Source organism: Xiphophorus hellerii, chromosome 15 (assembly GCF_003331165.1).
Source record: "Xiphophorus hellerii strain 12219 chromosome 15, Xiphophorus_hellerii-4.1, whole genome shotgun sequence".
NCBI lineage: Eukaryota > Metazoa > Chordata > Actinopteri > Cyprinodontiformes > Poeciliidae > Xiphophorus > Xiphophorus hellerii.
Genome location: NC_045686.1, coordinates 2160203 through 2173042, shown reverse-complemented (window position 1 = coordinate 2173042; position 12840 = coordinate 2160203). Strand labels below are relative to the sequence as shown.

General features: G+C 34.9%; 1 protein-coding gene across 2 annotated transcripts in view; it reads right to left on the bottom strand.

Annotated features, from left to right (window-relative positions):
- Nucleotides 1–12840, bottom strand: part of tbc1d32 (TBC1 domain family, member 32) — a 64234-nt gene that overhangs the window by 4225 nt on the left and 47169 nt on the right. The window contains exons 29-33 of one of the 2 annotated variants that reach the window (XM_032586175.1): nt 12405–12474; nt 11488–11603; nt 7176–7330; nt 5611–5751; nt 2040–2228 (exon numbers count right to left, since the gene is read on the bottom strand). In XM_032586175.1, the coding sequence (XP_032442066.1) occupies nt 2040–2228; nt 5611–5751; nt 7176–7330; nt 11488–11603; nt 12405–12474 (671 nt within the window). The remainder of the gene's footprint in view (nt 1–2039; nt 2229–5610; nt 5752–7175; nt 7331–11487; nt 11604–12404; nt 12475–12840) is intronic. The other variant, XM_032586176.1, reaches the window with a different exon arrangement.

The window sequence follows — 12840 nt, the reverse complement described above, 5'->3', positions numbered from 1 at the left end:
AAAATATTTGCACTAGAAACTGGACCAAAAATCCTTGGCAAGATTTTGTGTGTCTGAGTTTATGGGCACGTTGTCTAGAACGTAAGAACTTTTACTACTGGAGATGCTGGACCAAAGCTCACAGCGCTGGAAGGTTTCACACCAGCCCTGTTCAGTCCGGTTCGTTTGGGGAGGTGTGAATGCGCAAAAGCAGGAAGTGGACTGTAGCGCCAGGCATTCTGGGTAAATAAAACCAAAACAAATACGATAGTCTAGCACTAACAGGAAAAATACTGTAGCTTGTCTTTTGCAAACAACAAGAGAAATCAGACAACTGCTAAAATCTGACACCACTACATTTTTGTTTACATTTCATGAAGAAGGAAGGTGTGGTCAGTGTCTTTTTCAGAGGTTTTCATGTTGTTTCCTTTGGTCGTTCTTGGTGCAGCGCCCCCACAGGTGAGGAGGGGAAAAGGTTTTTCCACTTCGTTTGGTTCATGTAGCAACTGTTGCAATCAACCCAAGTCTACCAGACTATTGTGTGTGAAATCAGAGCTTTCACAGATCTAATATAAATTAACTTAGATGTTAAATATTTTCACTCCTTTTTCACCCATTTTGTAAACACTATCCATGTTCTGTTATAAATAAAATATCATCTAAAAGCTAATTTTATTCAGCTTTTAGGTGAATAGAAGATGGCGGCTCCATGTAGCCTGTGGGTCGGTGGAAAACAGAACCAACTCTTTTAGCTTTGCTGCAGTTAAACCCCATCTGGAACGAGACTTTTCCCTTTTCAAATTTTAATTTAGATGAAATATAGATATATGTCCCCCAGTGAGACAGGATGAGAGAACACCTTAATGTCCTAAAACCACATCTGTCTGGGTAAAATACTCACTTCACATTATTCCCACAGAGACGGACAGCAGGAAGATTGGATGCAAAGAGGCATGACAAAAATTTCCTCACAGTTCAACTCAGGACAGAGGATGTGGAAGTTTCCCTTCCTCTGTTTCTGCAGCTCATTAGATGAACTTCCTCAGATAAAATCTGATGTTTTATTCACAGAAATGGTCCTTGGCAGCTTGTCTGATGGCTACTGAGGGTTTCATATCAGAGCAAGTTTAGCTAAAACCGTTGAGTCCATTCATCATCTCTGTGTTGCTAACAGTTGGAGATGCTGCAATAGCTGATTATCTTTATTCATAATTTATGTGAATCAGTGAGGAAAGCTAAAACTGAAGACAAATCATTAGTAGCAGAAAACTTTGAATAACCAAGATCAATGCTACACACAGAAAAATTTAATAAAGTTACAATTAATATAATTGAATAGATTTGTATGACAGTTAAAACCAAGGAGTTTCTATTGGGTGAAAGATAATTAAATTGTACTTAGAAATTAGAGCTGATTGATTTTATAAAATTGTACTCCTGTTTAAATACTGGCTGGTTTTTTTGAGTATAAAGTTGGGTGAGAAAATATTCTGTATTTTATAGCCCAGTCAATAACTGTTACCTTTATTTATGAAAATTGACTTCATTTGGGGTGTCTGACTGAAGATATGTTGTTGGATCATCTGTATAGAAAAACATCAGTTCTTATTTCATAATTTGCGTGTTTCTATTAAGCTAATTTATTTTCGTAATTCCAATATGTCCTATTTTCAGATGTCCAGTGAGAGAAGTTGGATGAAATGCTACATGATGCTGACTGCAGTGAAAAAGAGGGATATTGGTCGTATTTGCCTGCTGCGTGAATGTAGCCAGTGACACTCCAGACCTGAACCCAACAGAAAATCTTTGGAAAAAGAGTTAAAATTCTGTTACCTAGCAACAGCCCTGAAACCTGCAAGATCTGTAAGGAGGAATGGGCCAAAATCCATGCTGATGCAGCGTGCAACAAGTACTTATTTCATGCAATAAAATGAAAATTACTCAAAAATCATACATTGATTCTCAGACCTCCATGTTCCCTCTAAGTGTGGAAATCTGCAGAGAACCAAATACTTCTGAACTCCAGATTCACATTAGCATCAGCTGAGGTTCTGGTTTACCTTCAGGAAGATCTGCAGCTCTTGGGACTGCGTGCGCTCCAGGATCTCAGGCTCCAGGTGTTTGAAAACAGCCACGCACAGGTAGACTTGGTAATCTGGACCCATCACCACACAGGTGCAGATGTACTGGCAGATCTCGGTCCAGTCCAGATAATTCCAAAAACACTGAGTGAGCCAGTGGAGGCACATCTGCCGATTAATAAAATCACAAGATAATTTAGCATCACTCTTTTTACATTGTTCCAGGAAATAAATATGCCTTTACTTTAAAAAGTAAGGCTATGGGAGAGTACAGCATTGGTTTTGTCTTAACTGCTTTTTGAAACAAAGAAATTACTAACATTTTAGCACATTTTTGTTCTGCTTGTGTTTAGGGCTGAATTGATTAATTAGAGTTTACAGACTCGAAAAATGCCAGTTGCTAAAGGAGCAACATATTCAGTGCAGTAATTAAGCTAAAACTGCATACATTTTATATTTAATATGAAAAAAAAACCCAGATCAACTCTAAACTGCGTTGAACTTAGAAATACGTTTTTAGCTGCAGATGCTGTTATTGGATTTTAGGCAATAAAATGCTCATTTAAAAAAGGAATTAAATAATTTTTTATGCATCTTTAACATATCTCCATTATTGTGAAAAATGGCTTAACAGATTGAATGATACATTTACAGAATGGCAATTTTTTATCGATTAATCGTTAGATGCAGACTGGCTGCTCTTGTGTTTTCATATCTGTTGACTTTTTTTTGAAAAGTTTTAGCTTATTTGCTGTTCCTTCATCAATTGGTATTTTTTTAGTCCGTATATTCCAGTTAACGATTAATCAGTTCATCATAATTAATCGTTTCATCCATAAAAGCAAATACATTAAGTAGGTAAAACACAAATGTGCTAACATTTTGATGATTTCTCTTTTGTTTCAGCTGCAAAGACAAAAATAACAATGTAGCCTCTGCTGGGATGAAGGCACCTTCTGTCAAGATAAACTCTGATTAACGATTAATCACGATTAATCATTTCATCCCTAATAACAGAAAAATCGTTTGATATGGGCTGAGTTAGCAGCAAAATGGGGCAGTTCACTTGAAACAACCCAATTCAGTCTCAGTTTGCTTAGAGACTTTTGGCATGAGAACTTGCCAGTGGCAAATCCCACACTGCACTTCTGACAAATGTTTGGTTTTAGACTTGCAAATTGAAGGAGCCTCTAGAGGGCTCTCCAAGCAACTTGATTTAATTTTCGGACCTCTAGGTGGTTAACACCATAAACTGCCCACAGAATAATTCTTTGTTCCTTCCCAGAAAAAGAGAGAAAATGTGTGAAGTGTACTACACAGAGCTCCGACATGTTTATCTGTTGAAACCTCTAATAAGAACCACAGGAGCCTTTAGCAACCCGGGGATTCAATCCAAGCAGAACCAAACAGAACCAACAGTGTTTCTGCACCACAGGGTTCAGTCACCCCACCGGGAGGAGGCTGTGTAGCCGAAGCTTAACCTCACAGCAGGAAGGGAAAGACGGCCTGTGCTAGTCAGCGCTACCGCTACACTAATATCCACGTTTACAACAGAAAATACAAAACGATTAATCATGATTAATCAATTGTTTATATAATCAATTCATCGTTAACTGAAGGGTGCAAACTAAAAAGGCCATTTGCTGAAAGAGCGACATACTCAGAGCAGTAATAAAGTCAAAACTGTACAAAGATTTAAAAAATGAATTTAAGATAAAAACTTTTCTCTATAGATATGTTTTAACCTGGTTGAAATTTTGTAAAATAAAATTAATAAATAAACCTTTTACTACCCAGTTAATCAATAAAATAATCAGCAGATCAGTCCTATTGATGTTAGATGTATATTTACGCTGCAGATGCATCCTTCGCTACGAGCAGCGTTCACTAAAATGCTGTGTTATTGCATTTTAGGAAATAAAATGTTTATTTTCTTATTTAAAAAAGAAATGTAACTACTCATTTGCATTTTTTGATGTAATTCTAACATTGTATAAAAAAGGTAAATGAAAAATCTGCCATTTTTTTAACCGATCAATCATCATGGTAAACGATTAATCAATTACTAACATAATGGTTAGTTGCAAAACTTTTTTCAAAATAAAGAATAATGTGTCACATAAAAAAGGTGCCTGGATTAAGTTTAAAATTCTACCTGCCTCTTTTCAAACAAATGATTATCAATATGATGAAATGAACTAAACTTATGTCATGTAAAATGTACTTATAATTTAATAGTTTTTACACCCTGAGCACGAACGTGTTTATCGAAAATGAAAAAGAGAATAATGCTTCAAAGATCCAGTGGGACTGAAAACCTGCCAACAAGCACACAACCTCCTGAACAAATATCAGAGCATTAAGATGCATCATTTCTGAGATACAACTTCCAATAAAAGACCGAATAACTCTCCCCATTATCGTCTAAGCAGAGACGAGAACATGTGGAGGTTAACATATTCGTCAGCCCAGAGATGGGGAGTGCAGATCGCTGATGCGAATGTGAAGAATCTTATTCCTGCCGAACATGAGACGGACCGAGACGGCCGGCCGCCGAGACGCCAAAAACAGGATCAAAACAGAAAAACGTTCAAGGAGAAAAAAGCTTTTTCTGCAACGTTATCATGAAACTCAAGCAAAGATGAAAAGGAGTCAGCAGACTTTTTAAGCTATTTTACTATTTCAAAAAGCAAAAAGATTCAACGTCAAAGCTTTTAAAATTGAATAAAGTCAGAAAAGAATAGAGAGATTGAGCTCAGAAGATGACAGACAGAAGCTCCTTCTCCTGCTGAAGACTTTACCCTCCCTGTAAAGCCCTTCATGAATCCTAAATTAATTTAACAGAATAAAATGCTCAAATTAGTAGGGATCAATATTTCGAGTAGTTAAGACGGACAGATTTTTGTTAAACCAAATTTTAATTTAACAAATGAAGATGTTTGTGATCCAATTTTCAATCAAGCTGTAATATGTTTCAGATCAATACATAAATATGGCGGTGTGTTAAGATAAAATGGAAGAAAAGTCAAATTAAGAGAAAAAAGGTCACATTTTTATGGGTTGTGAATAAGACTGACATGACACTGTCATAAATATGACATGACAAAAAACTTTAAAAATTATGTAGCTTCATGTTATTAAAGCTAAAGTTTAATCAGTAATACTTTTATAACAAATTTATGTCAGATCATGATTTCTTGGTTTATGTCAAGTTGTCATAACAAAGACATTTTGAATAATGTCAACTTTGTATTAAAAGTGTCATAATTTACCGAATGACACTTTATGACAAGTCATAAATATTCATGAAGACTTACTCATGTTCAGTCTTATTCACAACCCGTCAAATAAAGTGTTACCCAAAAAATTAAGAAGTTGTCTGTTTTAAGATTAAAGTTGAAATGTCAACAAAACCAGTCAAACAGACTTTGAACTAATTGGATCAATACTGAAGAAACGTTTCTTTGTGATCTCTATGCAAACCAACCAACCGTCCATTTAAGAACCGAAGCAACGCGAATCATCACATCAGATCATCTGCAGATTTTACCTGTGAAGGAGTGAAGCCAGACATCCTGAAGGCAGAATGGACCAGAGGGACTTCAGCTTTCAGCAGCATCTCCACATTATGAGCCGTGCACCAGTAGACTGGAGAGATTCCTGATTCGGCTACTTCCTGAGGGACGTGGACCTGCCGCAGCAAAAACAAATTAAACTCATCAACAGACGTTTTACTACAGCACTGATACAAACATATGGAGAAAAAGATGTGGCGACAGCGCTGAGGATTGAGTGCATTCCTGTTTTCTGATACATTTTCCTCTTCATTTGTCAAGTTTAACCTGTTAATGACAGAAAGAGTCCAACATTCTGTAAAAACTGAGAAAGAAATAAGACTATTGTGTTTCCAAAGTGGCAATGGAGCATCACAGACAAGATGAAGAGTTGCAATGATAAAAGCAAATTTTCCACCACTATTTAAAACTGTATAATTATTCCCCTGAGGCAATATTTTCCTTTTAATATTTGATTTGTTTTGTCATTTTTCCATTCACAGCTTTCAGTCACTTTTCTCTGTTTGGCATTTTCTGCTATAAACATGTTAAAAAATCAGAAGGGAAATTTTTTCTGTAGCAACTTGTTGGTTTACAACCTATATTACAATGTACTGTACATAATGCACCATATATTACTGCAAGAATCTTTCACCTGTGAAAACAGGAAAAAAAAATTGCAATCCACTTGAATTTCAGGATGGTGGCCATTTTTCAAGATGGCCACCTTTTTTGAGCCTTTTAAACCAATTATTGCCATGTGATTCATTTGTCACAGTATACATTTTTGACTTTGGTCATCTTATTCATACAATTTTAAGGCAATAAAATTTACAAAGATTAGATATCAAAATGGAAACTTCCAGTTTGTGAGTCTTACATCATTAGCCCTAATGGTTAGCGTTAGCTTCCGCTAATTTCTTTATGAGTTTAGTGGTTTAGTGTTAGCGTAACTAAGATTCTTGTTTATTGAATTATTGGTTAGTAAACCAAACCTTTTGGTTAGCTTAGCTAACCACTGGCAATAACTACTGCTGATGTTAGTGCAAACATATATTCTCTATTTCAACCACGGCAGCCATTTTGAAAAATGTCCACCAGAAAAAGAAAAAAAGTTCAACAAAATATATTAAATAATATGTAGGTTATGATCTGACACCAAACACAATCAGCTAATCGGTGATTTTAGTGCAAAAATGATTTTTCTATTACAACCATGGCGGCCATCTTGAAAAATGGCCACCATCTTGCATTTTTCTTTTTTTTATAATTTATCTGTTGGTTTTTTAGCACAGTAAATTTAACAGGTATTAAACGCCATAACCTGGTTTTAAATACATATTTCTGATAATTACTGAGTTTAAGTGATATGTTTTATTTAACTGAGATAAAAGGTGGCATTAAATAAGTGTTAATTCTTCTTATTTTTTTAAACGGAAAGGTAGTGCCATTTGTTCCTGGTTATGTATGGAGATGTTTTTTCTTGTCCTGCTGGTTACTTGTTTTTAAAGCCTGCTTGAAATAATTAATTTAGATTAAAAGCATCATTCTTTCTCCGTACAGATGCATGAATCCTTGCAGGCCAGATGAACGCAGACGAAAGCTGGCAGGAGAGGTTGAGCAGCAGATGCAAAGATCGCTCCACGTTTCCTGCCATGATGAGGAAAACTGTGGAGGCCAGCCAGTCGTGGCCCGGATACCCGTCCTGCAGACTCACTGCAGAACCAAGTCAAGGCTGGAAAACCGACAAAATTATCAAGACTGAATCTTTAAAACAGCAGGAAAATACAAACATGTAGCTTACAAATACACCCGTTCCATAAGTACGTTTATGTTACAGTAAAGTATTAATTAATTGTATTAAAAATACCTTTTTTTGCCGTCATGTTATGGGTTCTAAACACACTTTCCAGAAAAATGATCTTTAGTTTTTGATTCTTAATAACTGGACAAAATAACAAAATGTAATGTTTAGTTTAAATTAATGAATGTGTGATGTTTTTATGCTGTAAACACTGAAATGTGCTAAACAAATAAACTTTACTTGAATATTACCACATATACTGAGAGAATAGACTTTAAAAAATATTACTCTAACATTAGCAATTTGAATTCAGAAAAGTCCTACAATAATTTCTACACTGCAAAAACACAAAACCTTACCAAGTATTTTTGTCTAGTTTCTAGCGCAAATATCCTAGTACACTTAAAACAAGTGACTTTTCAGCAAGATGTAGAGGCTCGTTTTAAATAAATATTTCCTTACTATACATGAAAAAATATTTCATTTATATTATTATTTCATACTAATAATAATAAGTGATTATTTCACTTATTATAAGACATTTTTCCCCTGTTATAAGTGAAATAATCTGCCAATTGAACCTGTAGTTTTTCACCAATATTAAGAAATTATTTACTTAAAACAAGCTCTGATATCTTGTTGAAAAGTCACCTGTAAGTTAGTTTGTCATGTTACAGGTGAACTGAGATATTTGCACTAGAAACTGGACCAAAAATACTTGGTAAGTTTTTGTTTTTTTTTAGCAAAATAGAGAGAAAAATTGCCAAAAATACTTTGTGTTTTTAATTTAAAAACAACTATATGAGTGCTTTCAACATGTCAATTCAAAATGTCTGGACTCTAGTTTACAAAAATCTAAATAAAGGGTAAAACTGGGGTAAAAAATGTCAAATCCGTAAACTAATACACTGCATTTTAATCATATTTATGATAATTACTTTCCTAAAACAAAAACTCAAGGAGGTTTTATACAACAACCATCTGATTGTCTCATATTTACTGAGGAAATTCCTTAAAATTTGTTTTTCCAGCTGCACTTTTACATGAATGTGAGCGCCTGCTGAGAGTTTCCATCTGTTCTGATGGCTGGTTAAAATGTCAGATACATGGGAGGATAGATTTGGTCGCTTAAATGTGAAGAGTCGCCATGACTCAGAGCTATGCCTCATGTTTTATGCATCTGGCATTTATTAACATGCAGGTTTTGTTTTTTTAAGATGACAGAAAATCACCGTGGCATTGTTTTAAATTAATAGGATGGAATATATTTCATTTAAAGCGTGGTTCATCATGCAGTGCGGTTTGACATCTAGTTAAAGAGAAAACTTCAGTAACTTCTGCAGAAATCCAACTTCCTTCTCTTGTTAATTAAAATCTCTCTGGTGAAACGATTCGTTTCTTTGATGAACTAAGAGAAAGATTTGTTTTCTACAAAAACAAATCTTCTGGTGTAAAGAGAAAATACCTAAATTTAAACAGAAATCAGCCGTTTGTTGGTCCAGTCCTGCAACAAATGAATGCTCTTTGAATCTCACTGACAGACAACCGTTATAAATTTGTAATGAACTCTGTCAAGACATCATTTTTAAATAAGGAATCATAAATAAAGCATCGTCCCAGAGGGGAGAAAACCCATTTTGATCTACTGCCAGGCAGCAACAGGGAAAATTCATTAAACTACTTTTTTACTGCTAATTTACAGAGTTACTTTTTGTTTCCTCATTTCAAACTCCTGCTGAAGTCATTTGAGTTTGTGGGGATTTTAAAAATGTTGCTTTGTTTCAATTCATAAAACACATAATATTCTAAAACCACTGAGTGAGTACATATTTAAAGTAAATTAAAAATGTATATTAAGGGTTTTTAAATGAGTAAAAGCTCAAATTTCAGCCTGGTTTTTTAGTAATTCTCACTTTATAGTCGGTTTTAGTTCCCAAAAATTTTACTCAAAAGTACAAAGTCCAAGAAATAATAGTCAGAAAGTTACTCAAATACCGAGTAACTGATCAATTAATGTTTAAAAATATTTAAAAACTGCATCATCAAACAGACCAAAATATCAAGTTATGTGGAAATGTTTGTATTTTAAAAATCGAGCTGAAAATAATTCATGTAAATAATTACAAAAGAAATTTTTTTAATTTATTTTTCCCAGTACAAAAATGTAAACAGTAATAAAACTGCAGGTGTGTGTTTGTCTCTGGTAAATTTTTGTTTTTCACTCAGTGGGTAGAGAATCCAGAGATTTTACTCAAGTAAGAGTTAAAATATAGCATCGTACAAATACTCCTAAAAGTATTTTCTTTCCCAAAACGTTACTCAAATAAATGTAACTGAGTAAATATAAGTAGTTACTACCAAAGTTATTGTAGTCAACTAAAACTAATGAAAACTGAAATTGAGAACATTTCCCTTAACAGGAATAAATAAAAATTGTAATTAACAGGGAAAAACTATAACTAACTTTAACAATATTGTGTGTTTACAAAACTAAAACATTCTGAAATTATAAAGTTATTTTCGTGTCTGTAAATCTATTTATTAGCCTTTTGAATTGATGCAAAATTGATTTTTCCCCTAAAACAAGCAGTTTGTCATTTATCAGCAAATTACGACAATCAGTTGTTCATTTTTTACAAAATCTTCTATTGAGTATTTATTACCTATCAATGTAAACATAACCACAATACTTTAACCTAAAAATTGACCAAAGTATGAAGAAACTGAACAATATTAAAGCAATAACTAATAAAAACTAACAAACACACTCTAAAAACTAATTAAAACTAACTGAATTAGACAAATGAAACATCACAACAAAATAAAACTAATATAAACTCTGGTTTCTACCCACTTGTCATGATTCTTTATCTCTGTGTTTTCTTTTGTCCATTTTATAAAGGAGACTAGAGGAGCGATGTGGCTACCGGATGTCATTTGGGACAAAAAGGAGGCTGAGCTCCTGGAGACACAGATGGAAGATAAAATGTTTTGTGTTGATCAGACAGAAGCTGATCTTATCTCTGTCACCTGGGGGGTCGGTGGCGTTATCAGCACCACAGGAACATCAGACTAGTTTTCAGTAGGAGATGTTGTTGTTTAATATGGAGATTTCAAGGTTAACGTGGTTAATGGATGGTCTAGTTCAAGGGTGTTCATATTCTATAGCTCTAATGGCAAGAAAAGACTAAACAGGGATGGTCTGTTTGGACGGGTTGAAAGTGAAAAACTCTTCTTCTCGAATAAAGGAGCACAGATAGTGTTCATAAAGATATATCTAAATGAACCTGAAGACTTTTGTACTGATGTTCTTTAAACATATGAGTAGATATTTCAGCAACCATCCAGCACAGCGGTGGAGGTGTGATGATGTGGGCTAAATTTATTGAATCAACCATGAGCCTAATTTTTTAGGAGTCAAAAGTGTCTCAAACCATCAGAATGGCTAAAAAAATAGAAGGAAGAAACTATTTAAGGGGATCTAAAAGATTCAGGTTTTGCATTTCTTCGTACGTCCATTTGGGTCTCAACTGTTTCTAAAAACCCACCAAGCTGTTTTTTCTGTAATAAGTTAATGTTTAATGAGCCGTTTCAAAAATCTCCCGATTGTTAAATCACATTCCAAAGGCTTCACCGTTACCTAGCAACCCAAATCCAGCACATTTGGTCAGTTGGTTTTACTGCTGTATGTGCCGCACAAAGTGTTTTGCTGCATTCTTGTTGGTTGTACAGGAGGCTCCACTTCTGCTTTTCAAAGATATACGATTGTGTACTTGCGTATCAGTTTGCAGCCATTTTCATGTGTGAGTGTAAACGTTGAGTTGGGGGCGTGGCCAGCAGCAGCTTCTTTGGATTTAAAGTGACAGGACGCCCTAAAACAGCTCAAATCTTATTATCCAAGAATGATTTTGTGTAAAAAAAAAAACCCATTAACGGTCATGTTTTGTTTAGACCACAGATCTATGCTAACCTGTTCAACGAAGCGGTTAAACAAACTGGCAACAGAGACTTTTTTTCCAGAAAAGCCTAGAACATTGTTAATTTGTATACAGGCAGTTTTAAAGGATACCAAGAGTCGATGAAGTCTTCGCTCTCTGTGTCGACAGGAAGTTCTTCGTGTGTTTCATCAGCAGCTCCAAGCCGCTCTCTGCGTCTTCCTGTAGTACCTGGAGGTAGCAGCCATACCTGGCAACAAAAGCATCACATCCACACCGGTAGTGAAATCCTCTGGTGAAGTTTTGCTGCTCCGCTTCTCCAGCTTTTCATCAGAATCGCATTTTTATTTCCCCACTGTTCCGAAAGACTAAAGATCAAACTGAATTACTGTGAAAGTCTCAACAGTTTTCAGAGCTTTTATTTTATTTCAGCCTCCATAATCCCTGATGCCAGATAGTATAAAAGTCACCTGGCAGAGCAAAACATTTTCTAACAGCAACACCCAGGACTCCTTAAAACCACTCCACAGTTTAATTAATGATGATAAATTTAGATGTTCTGAAAAATAAACACATTTTGTTGAATGTTTTCCTTTAGTTAAATCGTTTGAATCTCCAACCGGTGTGACTAAATCAACAATAATTTCTCTTCAAAATAGGAAAAACATTCAATAATATGAGATGTGTGTCAGGAAATGGCTACAAGAAAAAAAACTGCTCCCTGATATTCAAATCTACAGTTTAAGAAATACAAATGTGACAAAAACTGGAAGAGGAAGAGAAATGTCTTTAGGAAAATATTTAGACAAATGCAGTAAAGTCTTTTTAACAACTGTTAAATAATTGATAAATATTTCTTGTAAATTTGCTGAATATTGTTTACAGATTATGAAAATTAGTGTCTGAGAAAACTAGAATATTGTGAAAAAGTCCACCATGCAGCAACATTTTGATGATTATTTGATTAATTTATTAGTCCCGATTAATCGCTTCAGCCCTACTCCAAACTCAGCAGTTTCGTTACAATAATTAAACATCTTATTCCACGTACCTGAAGCATGTTTGGATTCCCAGCTGCTCCACAGACGATAAGGCAACATTTTTTACGTTTTTCTCCTCTGCTGCAACAACAAAACAATTAAAATACAAATCAGAGTCACACCGAGTACAACAGGAATATTCAGAAGAAAACTTTTCCGCATTTTGACCGTGATGAACGACAGAGTTGGCTATGCAGATGACACCCGGCTCTACATTATGATGTCACCAGGTGACCCTGAAACATCCAGTCACTGAACAGATAAATGTGAGGATGTGAAAAAACTTTCTCCAGCTGAACAGAAACAAAACTAAAGTTGTTATCTTTGTACCTAAAGAGGGGCGATGTAGAGTCAGTGCTCAGCTGGAAAACAGAGACCAGACCTGAACCTTCAGAGTCACATAAAGACGGTTACAAAGTTCATCGGTTACCTTCTGTCAGCTAACGA